At 40.9% G+C, this 16,584-nt stretch overlaps 1 protein-coding gene across 1 annotated transcript in view; it reads left to right on the top strand.

Annotated features, from left to right (window-relative positions):
* The window catches only part of LOC311233090 (beta-galactosidase-1-like protein 2), a gene marked incomplete at its 5' end in the record, with an annotated part of 65,826 nt that extends 50,241 nt beyond the window's left edge, over positions 1-15,585 (top strand). The window contains 5 exons of the mRNA XM_084319965.1: positions 5,401-5,479; positions 8,234-8,321; positions 10,344-10,455; positions 11,083-11,199; positions 15,468-15,585. Coding sequence (XP_084176091.1) covers positions 5,401-5,479; positions 8,234-8,321; positions 10,344-10,455; positions 11,083-11,199; positions 15,468-15,554 — 483 coding nt within the window. The 3' untranslated portion in view covers positions 15,555-15,585. The remainder of the gene's footprint in view (positions 1-5,400; positions 5,480-8,233; positions 8,322-10,343; positions 10,456-11,082; positions 11,200-15,467) is intronic.
* Between the last annotated feature and the right edge of the window lie 999 nt (positions 15,586-16,584).

Genomic DNA, 16,584 nt, shown 5'->3' with positions numbered 1-16,584 from the left:
ATTATGTTCTCCTCACATGACTGTATCTGTTCTGCTCACATGACTGTATCTACATTATGTTCTGCTCACATGACTGTATCTACATTATGTTCTGCTCACATGACTATCTACATTATGTTCTCCTCACATGACTGTATCTGTTCTGCTCACATGACTGTATCTACATTATGTTCTGCTCACATGACTGTATCTACATTATGCTGTATCTACATTATGTTCTGCTCACATGACTGTATCTACATTATGTTCTGCTCACATGACTATCTACATTATGATCTGCTCACATGACTGTATCTACATTATGTTCTGGTTACATGACTGTATCTACATTATGTTCTCCTCACATGACTGTATCTACATTATGTTCTCCTCACGTGACTGTATCTGTTCTCCTCACGTGACTGTATCTACATTATGTTCTCCTCACATGACTGTATCTACATTATGTTCTGCTCACATGACTGTATCTGTTCTGCTCACATGACTATCTACATTATGTTCTGCTCACATGACTGTATCTACATTATGTTCTCCTCACATTACTGTATCTGTTCTGCTCACATGACTGTATCTACATTATGTTCTCCTCACATGACTGTATATACATTATGTTCTGCTCACATGACTGTATCTACATTATGTTCTGCTCACATGACTGTATCTACATTATGTTCTCCTCACATGACTGTATCTGTTCTGCTCACATGACTGTATCTACATTATGTTCTGCTCACATGACTGTATCTGTTCTGCTCACATGACTGTATCTACATTATGTTCTCCTCACATGACTGTATCTGTTCTGCTCACATGACTGTATCTACATTATGTTCTGCTCACATGACTGTATCTACATTATGTTCTGCTCACATGACTGTATCTACATTATGTTCTCCTCACATGACTGTATCTACATTATGTTCTCCTCACATGACTGTATCTACATTGTGTTCTCCTCACATGACTGTATCTGCTCTGCTCACATGACTGTATCTACATTATGTTCTCCTCACATGACTGATCTACATTATGTTCTCCTTACATGACTGTATCTACATTATGTTCTCCTCACATGACTGTATCTACATTATGTTCTCCTCACATGACTATCTGTTCTCCTCACATGACTGTATCTACATTATGTTCTCCTCACATGACTATCTGTTCTCCTCACATGACTGTATACATTATGTTCTCCTCACATGACTATCTGTTCTGCTCACATGACTGTATCTACATTATGTTCTCCTCACATGACTATCTGTTCTGCTCACATGACTGTATCTACATTATGTTCTCCTCACATGACTGTATCTGTTCTTCTCACATGACTGTATCTACATTATGTTCTCCTCACGTGACTGTATCTGTTCTGCTCACATGACTGTATCTACATTATGTTCTCCTCACATGACTGTATATACATTATGTTCTCCTCACATGACGGTATCTGTTCTGCTCACATGACTGTATCTACATTATGTTCTCCTCACATGACGGTATCTGTTCTGCTCACATGACTGTATCTACATTATGTTCTCCTCATGTGACTGTATCTACATGTGTTCTGTATCTGCATTATGTTCTCCTCACATGACTGTATCTACATGTGTTCTGAATCTGCATGTGTTCTCCTCACGTGTCTGTTTCTCTGCCCCATGCCAGTAGTCACAGTAGTACACTGCATTTATTTATGTACAAACTTTCAATATTTCGGAACATAGTGTAGTGGAATCGTCTGTCCTTCCCCCGCTAATACACCATCCCCTTTGTCTCTATACCTAACACATATCCTTTCCTGTTTACCTTCCTTATTCTTTATTCTATTTAATTCTTATTTTTAATATTATTATATTCTTATTCATATTTTAGTCCTATTGATTACCTAAATGTTTATTGTTGTTCAATGTGAGCAATCTGTAGTGCCGAATTTCCCTCTGGATTATTAAAGGATTTCTATTCTATTCTACCATCCCCCTTCCGGTCCCACCTTCTCTAGCCATTTCTTTGTGTCTCACCCCTCCTCCTCCCTCCTTCACCTTTCTCCAGCCCCTCCCTTTGACCCCCGCCCACCTGTCTCATCCTCCCATCCTCTTTCCCACCTACTACTTAACCCCATCCCCCTTGTGTCATGTATACCGATCGACGTACACTTCAGGGGTACCAGGCCAGGACTTCCGGGTGGGGTCTTCTGAAGCCAACTCCTGTTATTACATAACCTAATACATCTGTAACAACCAGCTATTGACCAGCGAGTTACTTCCTCCGGCATCCATGACAATAGGCTTCAAATAACTTTGTGGTTTCACTTATTACCACATATCTTATTTGCCTATTTCTATATTTCTTACCCTATTCATTGCGATAGATATAGATAGATAGATAGATAGATAGATAGATAGATAGATAGATAGATAGATAGATAGATAGATAGATAGATAGATAGATAGATAGATAGATAGATAGATAGATAGATAGATAGATAGATAGATAGATAGATAGATAGATAGATAGATAGGTCTCTGACAAGAACAAGTTGCAGGTTGAAAAAACCCTCAGCTCGGAACTAGGCAAAATCTGCATATGGCTCGCTGATAACAAACTATCATTACACATGGGCAAAACAGAGTCCATTCTCTTCGGTTCAAATAACAAACTCAGCAAGACCGACGGCTTCTCAGTTACAGTGGGTGACAATATTGTCACAAGGAAAGACGAAATTACCTACCTGGGTTCCATCCTAGAGGCAAATCTTTCCTGTGACAAAATGGCATCCAATGTAATAAAAAAAGTCAACCAACGAACTAGATTCTTGTACCGGATCTCCTCTCTGGTAAACAAGAATACCCTGAAGACTCTGGCAGGAGCACTCATTCAAGGGTACTATGACTATGCGTGCACCTCATGGTACCAAAGCACCTCAAAGGCGCTTAAAACAAAATTACAAACATCACAAAACAAACTGGTCAGACTACTACTTGACCTGAACCCCAGAACCCACCTCACCCCTGCCCACTTTGACAACCTAGGATGGCTTAGAGTAGACGACAGAGTACAGCAACTTGCAATGGGCCTGGGCCCTGTTTCATGTACGTGGTTCAACTAAGTCGATCAACATGTCCATTATCCAGCTTCAGTTAACCCGATGTTCAAAGCCGGGATTTTCCTGTTTCACAAAGGAGGATTCAGTCTCGTTAACTCAAGCCAGACTTGAGAGTCAGGCTCAAGTCAGGCTAGATGCGCGCTCCCGTTTTAGGTGGAAAGCCAGCACGTATCGATGGCAGAGACCCTGATTCTCAACGGCATTGATTGATTAATTGATTTAAGACTTTATTGACAGATTGCAATAGGCTCAATCGCCTCGCCGACAAGTTAAATGCGTTATCTATAGGCTAATTCTAAGTCCCTCATTACCTCAATCAATCAGATTATATTTCTTTAAACTTGCCTGCTGGATTGAATAATCAAATGAGATCTTGCTAGCGAAAATTATTAGTTAACTGTTATACAGAATTACGATACGGCTCTCTCATTGGCTCTCTCATTGATTGATGTATAGTCAATCTTTTACTTATCTTCTCTGTGGTGTAACGGGTTCTTCTTTTGACTTTCACACGGACGACCGGGGTTCAAGGCCCTAGTCTTTTCCTTCTTTTTGCAATATAGGAATAATTCAATTTGGTGCACGTTGAGAGCTATATAAAGAATGACATCCTCAATGCATGTAGATTTATAATATTTTAACTTAAAACCAGGCTACTTTGGCGTATAATCATTAATATTATATTCAAAAAAATCATATTGGAAACACGGGGATTTGAACCCCGGTCGCTGAATTGGCAGGCATGAGCACTACCGCTGGGCCACTGGGCCAGATGGGATAAATTCATTGTTTATACATTAATGAACGAGAGACCCGTGTTTAGAATATCCGTTGTTTTGAATGAAGTTTATCTCTTTATCCTCATTCATTAATGTGACGTCAACGGCTCATTCAATTTCTCAAATCCGTCAAACAGCGCATCTCATCAGACATCTTAATCCCAGTTACAATTAAAATAACCACATCATGTGTACATCGCACGAGCGAGCGCCACCGTCGCCACGGTATATATAACGTGCATTATTTAGGACAAAGTGAATTTAATATCAGCATTTTGGGTCTATTTTACATTTCAAAAGCCCCCTCTGGAAGAATGGAGCACAAAAACGTAATTCAGAATGGTATAATGCAGATCGTAGACTGTGGGAATAGTTTCAGGAAACGGGCTGTCACTTCTTTGCGGGGGCGTGGCGATAGTTCAGGCTAACTTGAACTTGAACTCTGCTTTCGAGCAGGCTCAAACTTTTGGATATGTTGTCATGGTGATTTGGGAAATCCAGGTACATGAAATCGGAAAGTCAGGCTAACCCAGTTATCCAGCTAAAGTTATCCGGCTAACTCGGTTATCCCGGTACATGGAACGGGGCCCTGGTCTACAAGATACACTATACGACCGGGGTGCCCATGTACATGTCAAAATACTTCCCAAAGGTCAGTGAATACCACAACCACTACACCAGAGGAAGCTCAACAAATCATGTTAAACCCAGATTCGGCTCAAACAAGGGACTAAACACGTTTCGCAATTATGCCACAACAATGTGGAACGCCCTACCCAAAGCTGTAAAGGAATGTGAATCCCTGCCCACATTCAAAACCGCTCTTAAAGAGCACCTACGGGAGGCTGCAATTCGAAACTGGCCACCGTAAATGCCCAAAACCCCCACCACCTCCTAATAGACAGTCTCCTCCCCACCGCATGTATATATTCCCTCCCCGCCGTATGTATATTTCTCTCCCACCCACCCACCCCCTCCTAATGTACAGTCCCCTCCCCATCATATGTATATACTCTGTCAGGATCTAGGGGTAACAGTACTGTATATTTGAATACCGTTTATGTCACAAATGTATCAGTACTAAATACCTATATGTCCCTATGCCATAAATGTCATGTATGTTGTGTATGTCATAAATGTCTATATGAATTGAAAATGGGGGACCCTGATGGAAACAAGACAAACGTCTTTCTCAGGTCTGCATCCCCTTAACAATTGTATGTATTGAGCCGTACTGTATTGTACCCATTCTGCAATCTGCTAAATAAAGTTTTCATTCATTCATAGATAGATAGATAGATAGATAGATAGATAGATAGATAGATAGATAGATAGATAGATAGATAGATAGATAGATAGATAGATAGATAGATAGATAGATAGATGTTTTGATGTTATTTAATCTTTCATCAAGATAATGAAGGCAACTGACCCTGAACTAATACATTCGTCCTCAATGTAATATCAGTTGTGATGGTTGTTAATCTCCTGACAAGACTCAGTGATTTCTCACTACAGGGACAACGGACATTAAGTTTACTGGTAGAAAACTGTGGACGGGTGAATCATGGAAAATCCCTTGACAAACAGCGCAAAGGTACTAACTAGTTACATTCCTGCTATTAAAGGGACACTTCACCAAAATACAATGCTGATTTATTTTGCACATAATCTCACACACATCCAGAAACTCAAATACATTTAGCACACATTCATTTACTGTAGTTTGACAGTTATTGGGAATAAAGTGATGTCATCCTTGTGTCCATACAGCTCCTTGAAATGAGATGGAAAAAATAGCAATACCTTGTCTTATAGGAACTGTGAGAAGGGGATTTGGCGGAGCCAAATAGCAAACACAGGAGGAGAGAGAATGGAGCGTTTTAGGGTATTTTAACACTTTGAGCGCTGGCCGTGTTTTCCTTTTTACCCCCTTGAATGCCACGGTCCACGGCCAATGTTAACGTTAATATCGCCTAATCTATGTTTTAAATTATGGCTATGTGTCTAATCTGCCCGTTGCTTATCAAAGACTCATTTTCCAGTCAACATTGGCGAGGCAGATTGTATTTTTATCGCTTCATTTCCGTTTGATAGCATTTTGAAAATCACCCGTTTTCCGGGGAAAAACAACCCATGCCTATGATAATCGCCTTTTACTGGAATATTCCAGAACGTTGTCATTTGTCGGCCTTTTCAAATAAATGCTAGATGATCGATAGTATATGTGTGCGCACGCACGCTCGTGCCGTGTGCTGATAATCGCTGCTCTTATTTCCTCATGGCTTTAGTAAAAACAGCCATATCACATATCACATAAACGCTTATATCTCTGTGAAAACTAGTCTGATTATCCTAACACTGATAACATAGATTCCTTACCTGAGGTCAGATGGTATCCAAATGGTTTATTCCAATTTCCGATCGCCATTCGAAAAAAATCGATAAATGTATTGATCAACCGTGTATACAGTAGAACACATGATCCGCGCGGCTCAGAGGCTCCAGAATGAACTCTGGTAGACCCCGGCTGCATCAGTGAGAAGTAAAATGTGGAGTCAGAAATCCGTTCCCCCATTCACTTTCATTGAGTCCATTCCAAAAGGGTGATTTACCATCTGGGAGACAATAGGGGGCGCTTTTTTCACATCTGATCGCCGGCGGTCCCTGGATCTCCAACGGTAGGCTCGCGTGATGCAATATGATTTCAGATCGCAAAAAAAAAGAAAAAAAAAAACACCAGAGAATAGCCGTGACGTGGCATTCAACGGTCGGGTCGTAAACCCGAATATTCTCGGGCGTGGCACTCAAAGTGTTAATGTAGTTCTCCCCAAGCAGACAGTTTGACAGATGGAATGTGCAACAGACAGGTATTTGAAATGTTCTTGGGGTTAGTACAGGTGCACTCCTTGTGCAGTACGGGAGAATGTTCTTGGGGTTAGGACAGGTGCACTCCTTGTGCAGTACGGGAGAATGTAGACACAGGGCTGTGTCGGGGTGAGAGCAGGAGCACTCCTTGTGCAGTACGGGAGAATGTTCTTGGGGTTAGGACAGGTGCACTTCTTGTGCAGTACGGGAGAATGTAGACACAGGGCTGTGTCGGGGGTGAGAGCAGGAGCACTCCTTGTGCAGTATCAGCACGGGATGTCCGGGTAGGAGGGACACTGGAGCGGAGGTCCTGGGCACACAGAGAACAAAGGTTAGGTCAGGGAATATCAATGAGTACAGGTAGCAAGGCTTAGGTTCAGTCTTCTTACTTGGAAGGTAGTTTAACACTCCCATGATGAGGGAACAGGATCCACCAGCTGAAGTATCTTCTGGCTGATGAGGGGATGGGTGACAGCTGTGTTGATGAGGGGATGAGTGACAGCTGTGTTGAGTGGAGAGCTGGCAGCGTGCAAGAGTGTGGGAGAGGATGAGGAGGAGTGAAGAAGGCTGGCAGCGTGCAAAAGTGTGGGAGAGGATGAGGAGGAGTGAAGAAGGTGTGTGGAGAATGTGGAGGGAGGATGAGGAGGAGTGAGGAAAGCTCTTGCTGTGATTACAACAGGAACTGCCACCTTATAATATCATTGAGCTGTAATTAACACAACACAAGGGTTCACTGGTGGTCATATTCAAACTCATTTACTCTTAATAACTGTCAAATGAAATGCATGTGTGCAAAACGGTTTAGAGTTTTTGAGTGTGTGTGTGTTATGTGTTATTTTCTTTTCCAAATTCAAAGTATTTAATTAAGATTGTTAACTAGGGGGGGCAGGTGGCGCACGGAGATTACGTTCGTCACCAACACCGGGAGACACTAGGATTCGCCTGTTCGAATCCAGCTCCCGGCGTTGCTATCAGCTTGGCTGTCCTCTCACGCTGATACAATTGGCTGTATCAGGGGGTGGGAAGCTGAAGGGTGGGTCCTGGGCGTTGTGGACAGCGACCCCTACAGTTCGGTCGGGGCGCCTGCTCAGCGAGGGTTGGATCTGAGGAGAGATAGTGTGGCCTCCCACACGCTACACTCTCCCCGGTGAGAACCTGCGCGGCCAGGTTGGCCTGCCCCAGGCTGCACATGCGTCGAAGGAAAGCATGTGACAGTCTCCGGTCTCCCGGACCAACAGTAGGGGAAAGTACGCAACAACCAGGAAGGGTGGGATGGGAGAAACATCGGGAAAAAGGAGGGAAAGAAAGATAAAAAAAAAAAAAAAAAAAAAAAAAAATAATTGTTAACTGATTAAAATCTGCTATAAACAAATGGACTCGCATCTGTGATGTCTGGTAAAAGTGCCCCTTTAAATCACTCAATCAACAGCCACTGAATTGTAGCAGCTGGTGTTCATGCCAGTTCTTTACTGTTTTCTCACAGGTCTTGTGGGAGATATTTTATTAAACAATATTCCTTTGAGGGATTTTGCAATATACTGCCTGGATATGAAACCCACCTTTATAGACAGGTCTGTATCCTTTATTAAATTGAAAGTGCTGTATAGACCACCGCAACACTTCCGGGATTCAGACATCATGCGAGAGAGAGAGAGCGGGGGGAGAAAATGAATGAATGTGGATGAGCCTTGACATTAAGTGGTTATAGCTACTGAAGTAGATTCCCAAGCTAAAACGGTTCTGCTCTGTACCAGAACCGTGCGCTGATCTGCTCTGCGTTGTGTTTCAATAACTCTAAGGCTCTGGGAAATACTTATGAATTTCTCAGCGGTGCAGGCAGGAGAAATCAGGAGGAAAAGGTAGTTAATCAAACAGCTGTTTAATCAAAGTTAAGAGTTGTATACAATTCACAATAAAGAATGCTATAAAAGATTCCAGGTACCGGAGCACTATGCCGCTCTCGCCCTATCTAAGAAATCAGATTAAAGAATAGAGTTGATAAGTCGTTGATGGCTTTGTTCTCTTGGCTAGTGAACAAAGTATAGTTCTGTTTTTCCCTCCAAAAGCTCTTTGTTGTTGTCCTGCTGCCGCTCCTCTGTGTAGATGGTAGGTGTGGTTCCTGGTGAGTTGGGTTTCAGAGTTCCTCTCCCCATCACAACATCCCATTATATCCCCAAGGCCCAGCGTCTCGGTGTGATGACAACATCATCTGTGGTTGTCCAATCACAGCCTCTCTACATTTGAATGCAAACAGGGGCGGTCCTTACACAGACAACTATATATTTTCATTTGTTTAAGTCAAGGAGCAACCATCATCTAACAATCTACCTAATACATTGCATTTATTCATTTCCTAATATCTATATTTGAATTACCATTGGTTACATGAACCCAGAGATATCATATTTAAAGACATTTCTTATCATTAAGCCTATTTTCACTTTAAGTGAAAACTAATCTTATTCTGTAGGGGACTTAAGTTTATACTCTAGTGTTCATTTAATAATATGCTTTTATACAGTTTCAGTATGACTTCAAAATTATTACCACAATGTAAACAGGCCTAATTATATTTTAACTTACATCAATTTCTTTTATACAGTTTATACTTTTAGCATTCATTTATAATATATTCTTCCATGATTTACCAAGCTCTAGCCTAAACATTCTACCTCAGTAAACACACATAAGTTAACAGTTGCATGTCCTTGCGTCCCCCAGGCCGTAAAACAGCTGATAACACTTCATGGGCACTTTGACCCTGTTAACCTCATCACCTCATTGTGTTCGCTAGGACTTATCTGCAATCCTTCCTGTCCCACCCTAGGAACCAGGTGGCTTCTATTGTTCAATCACTCCCTAAGGGGAAGAAGGTTATCTTGTTCAAACAGTTTCTTTTAACTTTTACAGCCGGCTTTTTTAAGTGGCCATTTACACACAACTCTTTTGTGAGGGGTAGACAGGGCAAAAGGTTGGAGTAATTTGATCACCAGAAGAATGTATTTGGTTGGCTGACTAGTAGTGCAGCTGTTTTCTTAATCAAAACTTAATCTTATGACCTTTTCTATAAACAATGATGGTTATGATCTATGTCTATTAAAAACTACCACACTACAACTGTGGGGGGGCTGGAGACATGATCCAATAGACTTTTATATGCCTGAGTCTCCTGAACACGGAGAGACTAATTCCAAGTCGATCTGCACTTTCTCGGCCGAGCTATAGTCACTTTTCCGCACCTACTCCCGAACTACGCATGTACAGATTGCCCATGGAGTCTAGGTTCATCAATCTGCGCGTGTGTAGTTCGGGAGAACTACGCAGGCCAAGAAAGTGCCGATCTACTTGGGATAGGTCGCACCGTGTTCAGGAGACTCAGGCGTATAAAAGTCTATTGGATCATGTCTCCAGCCCCCCCACAGCCGTAGCTACAACCACTTAATGTCAAGGCTCTCATCCACATTCATTAATTTTCTCCCCCCACTCTCTCCTCCTTGAGCTCAATGTAACATGCAAGTGCAGTGGTCTATAGTTAGTATATCCGTTTATTTTAATTTTATTATATTGGACTTGAAATGGATGCTGTTTTTCAGTCTCTACCAGGCGCCTTGGAAGACCCTCCCTCAGATCGCCAGCTTCCCAGGGTTCTTCATGGGGAGACTGTTCGCATATGGCTACCCGAGCGACACATTCGTGAAGCTGCCTGTGAGTGAAGATCACATTTTGCGATACATCCATATTGAGAAAATATTCAATGTACTTTTATTATCCCTTTTATCAATACATGAAAGGAAATGATTTGAGAGATATTTGTAAATGTACTGTTCAAAAAGCTAAGAAGGGGATTAAAAGGAGATGTATTTCTATTGTTGGGGTTAACTTGTGGAACAATGCTGATATACATATAAGAATGAGTAATTCGCTTTTGGTTTTTAAGAAAATGGTTTATATATAGGACAGGCATGTATAAGCATTATGCTTCAGTCTATATACCTTTTCAGTCACTGCCAAATCAAAGATTGTTGAATGATTGTGCATTATTGTATTGTGTGTGATGACTGAATAAAACGACGACTACTACTACTACTACTATACTACTACTATTATACATTATCTTGATACGATCTAAATTACATTAAAGAGTGCTCGCTGATCATAAGGCATATTAACAAACATGACAATGACCCACCTGTTACATTTCAATGTCCAGTCACCCCCCCCCCCCCCCAAAATGGAACACCATTTTGCTGTGTGGACTGCGTGTTTAATTCCCAAATAGCTCAATGTAACAGAACAGTGGAGGTGGGTTGTTTACTATGTCCTTGTCCACAGGGCTGGAGTAAAGGTGTTGTCTTTATCAATGGGCTGAACCTGGGACGTTACTGGTCCATTGGCCCCCAGCAAGCACTCTACCTCCCTGCTCCCTTTCTCAACAGTGGAATCAACCAGGTATTGAACACCAGCATTTGTTCCAACGGTTAAAGGAACACACCAACTTTTTGGGAGGTAGAGTTTTGGGAAATTTGCTTATTTGCCATCTACCCTGCATGCATTAGGCTTAGGGAACAGCCGCACTGTTAGCCTAGCTTAGCGTCATTCACTGGAAGTAGGTGTGCCAATGTAGCCTAGTTCCCAACAGTCACAAAATACACTTCAAATACAACTCCAAAACTTTCCTGTCACATGGAGAAATGTTTTTATAAAAATTTGACATGTTCATTTTCTAAGCAGATATATACGCCCAGGCAGCAGTGGTTCAGCAAAAAAAATTTCAGAGTATATATCTGCTTAGAAAACGAAAATGTCAAAAAAGATAAATATTATTTCTCCACTAAGCCTAATGCATGCACAGAGAATAAAAGGGTATGTATCTGCTTGTCTAACTCCAGGGTAGATGGCAAATAAATTACCTAAAAAGTTGGCGTGTTCCTTTAAGGTTAACACTCGTCTCTTCTTCTTCTTCTTCTTCTTCTTCTTCTTCTTCTTCTTCTTCTTCTTCTTCTTCTTCTTCTTCTTCTTCTTCTTCTTCTTCTTCTTCTTCTTCTTCTTCTTCTTCTTCTTCTTCTTCTTCTTCTTCTTCTTCTTCTTCTTCTTCTGTTTATTGGCGGTTGGCACTAACGTGTTGGTGCATTACCGCCACCTACTGAAATTGATTTTGGAGCTAGATGGATTATGCATATGACAATCACTATTCTACACTACTCTATATCCTACCACTCAAACCTGTACTATTTAGAAAATGTTAAATGGCCCTATACCCCACATTCCCTGAACTCAGTCGCAACACTTCTCTTACCTCCAGCTTGATGTGGTCTCTCTCTAACCTTTCTTTGAGGATCTGTCTCTCTTCCCTATACTTACTACACTCCACTAACACATGCTCCACTGTTTCCTGCCTACTGCACACTCGTCCTTTCAATGCAATTGAATGTTATAATCCAATCACGTCGAGGTAATGACGGGTGCATCCAATCACGTCAAGGTAATGAAAGGTGCATCCAATCATGTCAAGGTAATGGCAGGTGCATCCAATCACATCAAGGTAATGACAGGTGCATCCATTCACATCAAGGTAATGACAGGTGCATCCATTCACATCAAGGTAATGACAGGTGCGGACGCTCTCAAATTTAATTTAGCTTGTGCTGTGATCCGATGAGCCCCACCACATCTTGAAGTGGTCAAGCTTGCATCATTATTGGAATCCTATGTAGTCAGACATCATTTGATCACAATGCACACGTGAGTGGAGATGGAGAGAAAGACGGAGAGAAAAACACAACTCAGACTATGACTAAGAATCTAAGAATGCCTGAAAGGCATTTTCAAACCCAAGCAATGCAATCTCACAACATCTGATCCTCATCATCAGATCTCAACAATATAGCATTGAAATAACAAGTTTAACCGTATAGCCAAACTCTCTTTCTTTCCTGGTGCTGTAATGGATCTATTCAGGACATTCGTTTCTCTATTAGCTTTTAATGTTTGTTAAACAGATGCTGTATGTATCTGTGTATCTAATGTTAGTAAGGGCATATCTACTTTGTACACCAACTGCTTTTATTACCTTTTTATTTACCTACTGTATGTCCTATTTTATAATGTTTTATGTCAGCCCTTTAAGGGATGGGTGTTACAAATTAGCTTTAGCTACAAACACTACAATACAGGCATTATCTATGTATTTGTATCTGTCCCTTTCAAATAAATCAAATCAATCAATCAATCAATCAAACATTCATAGAGAGGTTACCATGTGGATATTGTTTAGAATTTCTGCCACTGTGCATTTTGTCCTGGGCTACTAAGGCTCCGTTTAGACGGAAACGCTAGCAGGTGAATCCGCAAAAATATTTTTTCGGATGTGCCTTTCGTTTATACGGAAACAGCGTTTTTACGGGGTGAAACCGCAAAAAAGTGAGACTACCTTCCAGGGTGGAATTCCTAGAAACGCAAAAGCTTTGCGCTCTCGTCTAAACTGTTAAACCGTATAAATCTGTTAAAACGATGACGAAAGGGTTGTCACGGCTCTGGTCGCGCGTACTGCTTACGTCACAGGTAGCAGGTATGCGCCAGTAGCCGAGACGTAAACAAAGCAAGTATGTCTGACATATATCAACGGAGATCACCTGAAGGCTACATTGGCAGTACTTTTAACCCTTTCACTGCCACACGACAGAAGGTTAACCCTTTACTATCACACAACCGGCTGTCGTGTGGCAGTGAAAGGGTTAAATACACAAGAATCTGTCCCGCGGCGTGAGTGGACCCACTGTCTGTGAGTGACTCTGCTTTGGTCAAATCACATTCCCCATCCACAGTCTGCGAATCAGAGGCAGAGTAGGGCGGGTCTTCACAGCACGTCATGTGACATATGCGCCAATCGTGTGACAGCGGGGCTCCGTCGTTACAGCGTCGTCTGCACGGAGAATTCCACCCCAAAACGCTCGTCTAAACGTAAAATTAAAAGTGAAACCGCAAGATGACTTTTGCGGTTTCTGTTCACAAAACGCTCGTCTAAACGTAGCCTAAGTCAGAGATGTTCCTATCCTCCTATGTGATGCAAGGCTCGACTCTCTCCGTCCAAAGTAAAAAAAAAAAATAAGATTATCCGCACTGAAAGTATATTTTCAGTATATAAAGTGTATCAAAAGTATATTTCTACCCAGCATACTTGCAATGTACTTTTGGTACTTCCTGTGCTTTCATGTACTAATCCAATGCACATGTTTAGTATGATAGTCATTAATATACTGTAAGTGTAATCTAAATACACTTAACACTTTGAGTGCCAACGACGAGAATTCTCGTTATTTCATGCCAACCGTTCAGTGCCAACGAAGAGAAATCTCGTTATTAATCGCTATTTTTTTTATTATCGATTTCCATTCATTTTTCATCAATCTAGCCTCACGTTACCACTGGGACTCTCTCTGAGCTCGAACAGGGAAAATACCGCCCCCTATCATATCCCGGATGATAATGCACCCATTGGATTGGACTGAATGAAAACGCATGGGGAAAAGAAAATCCGGAATCCACATTTTACTTGTCAGGCATGTAATCCGAGCTGATTGCAGTCTTTGTGGTCCCTCAGAACAACGTGGATTATGTGTTTCAAACACCCAGCGTTGGATCAATAAACGCGATCGATATTTGGAATGGCGATCAGGAATTGGAATAATCTTTTTGGAGAACATCTGATCTGAGGTAAGGAATCTATTTTACCAGTCTTGGGGTAATCAGAGTTTTTTTCACAGATATATCAACGTGTCCCCTATGTGTGTATGTGTGTGTGTGTGTGTGTGTGCTGATCAGGAAATAAGAGAATCGATTTTCAGCCCGCTTCTCTAGCGTGCATAAGTACACATATACTATAGATAATCTAGCATTTATTTGAAAACGATTCATAAATAGGCCGAAAAATTACAAAACGTTTTTTGTGTATTCCAGTAAAGGGCGAATCCTGCAGAATCTCTTTTTTTTCTGAAAATTTTCAAAAAATAGCGTTTTTCAAAATGGTATAAAACGGAAATGTACAGATGAAAAAACAATACGTTTCGACAATGTTGACTGCAAGCAAGTCATTGATAAGCGACAGGCGTATTAGACACATAGCCATAATTTAAGATATAGTTTATGCGTTCGCAAATGTGCTCGCCCTCTCATTGAATAGAGCGTTGGCACTCAAGCGCTAAATCGTGCGCCCCCTGCTGGCATTCAAAGTGTTAAAAGAAATAAATAAACACACCTGAGATGTTTACCAAATAACCAAAAGTACATCAAAGGTATCATTTAAATATATTTAAGCACACCTTTTAACACACTAAGTACAACTTAAGTGGTTTCAATTTAACACAACTTTAGTAGCTATACTTTCTGAATATATAAACAGTACATGTTGATATGTTGATGTTCAATTACAGTTGATGAATAAAAAATGGAAGACCCTTATGTAAACAAGCCGAAAGTCTTTTTCTGGTCTTCATCCTCTTAGCAGTTGTTGTATTCTGCTGTACTGTATTGTACCCATTCTACAATCTGTTAATAAAGTTTTCAATCAATCAATCAATCAATCAATCAATCAATCAATCAATCAATCAATCAATCAATCAATACTAAAGTATACCATGTATACTTTCAGAAAATATACTTGAAAAACTTCAGAAAACCTTGGGATGTCTCTCACGGCTCCACGTGTTAATGTCATTCAGATCATTGTGTTTGAGGAGCAAGAAGCTGAGTACCAGGTCCAGTTTGAGGATACCCCTGACCTAGGCATGGCGGCAGACATCCAGTGACTGCTGAAGAAGAATGGGGGGTGACATTGAGATTTTGTTGTTGTTGTTGTTGTTGTTGTTGTTGTTGTTGTTGTTGTTGTTGTTGTTGTTGTTGTTGTTGTTATTGTGGGGGATGGAAGTGTAGGTAATTTTGTTGTTTTCTCTCAATACAAAGGGTTTATAATCACACTGGGAATATTATTATCATTCACTGAACATATCCACTACTAGTTCATCGATACAAGAAGGTGCAGGAATGCTGAAACCCATCCAACAATGGAGGGGCAGGAATGGCAGGGACCAATGGTGTTGGACGGGTTCTGACTGACGGGAGGAAACAAAATGGAGACAAAACAAACACTGGGGAAGCAAATACATTTGGGATGTAACAAAGGCCAAGAGCCCGGTAGACACAATATCACCTGAGGTACAGCAAATACACTGACACGTTTACATATATATGTTTTTATACCTATGTACAGTACATTGTTGTAGTGGATCTTTACATTTGTAGGAGACTTACTGAATGAAACCTTTTACCTTTGGATATCCAAGAGCAATGGTTTCAGCTGGGACTGCCTCGTTAGAATCTGGTTAGAACACGTTGTTAGGTTTGTATTGCTTCTGTGTACAGTATACTGCAGACTGTGTGGGCAAAAAAATTTACAAGCTATAAAACTGCCTTAAAAAAATAAACAAATGTTTCTCTCACACATTTCTGGCACAATAATATGAATTGATAGGTAAGACTAAGAGTGATGCATATAAGAAATCTTAAAGATAACATAAACAATGGTAGAACAATAAAAATACCCTGATCTTAACTTGAAAAGTGCAGAAAGAACCCAGTAGTGTTACATTGTCTCATGAACAAACATGTCCATATAATAACCATACAAAAGAGAATATTACAATATAATGCTAAAAACAATAATTCAAGAATAGTCATTACTCACTATGTGTGTGTTTTAACCCTTTCACTACCACACTACCAAAGGGTTAACCCTTTCACTGCGAGAATACAGAAGGTTAAACCTTTCACTGCAACACG

This window comes from Notolepis coatsorum (genome assembly GCF_963971535.1).
Source record: "Notolepis coatsorum genome assembly, chromosome: 8".
Lineage (NCBI taxonomy): Eukaryota > Metazoa > Chordata > Actinopteri > Aulopiformes > Paralepididae > Notolepis > Notolepis coatsorum.
This window is presented reverse-complemented; position numbering and strand designations above follow the sequence as displayed.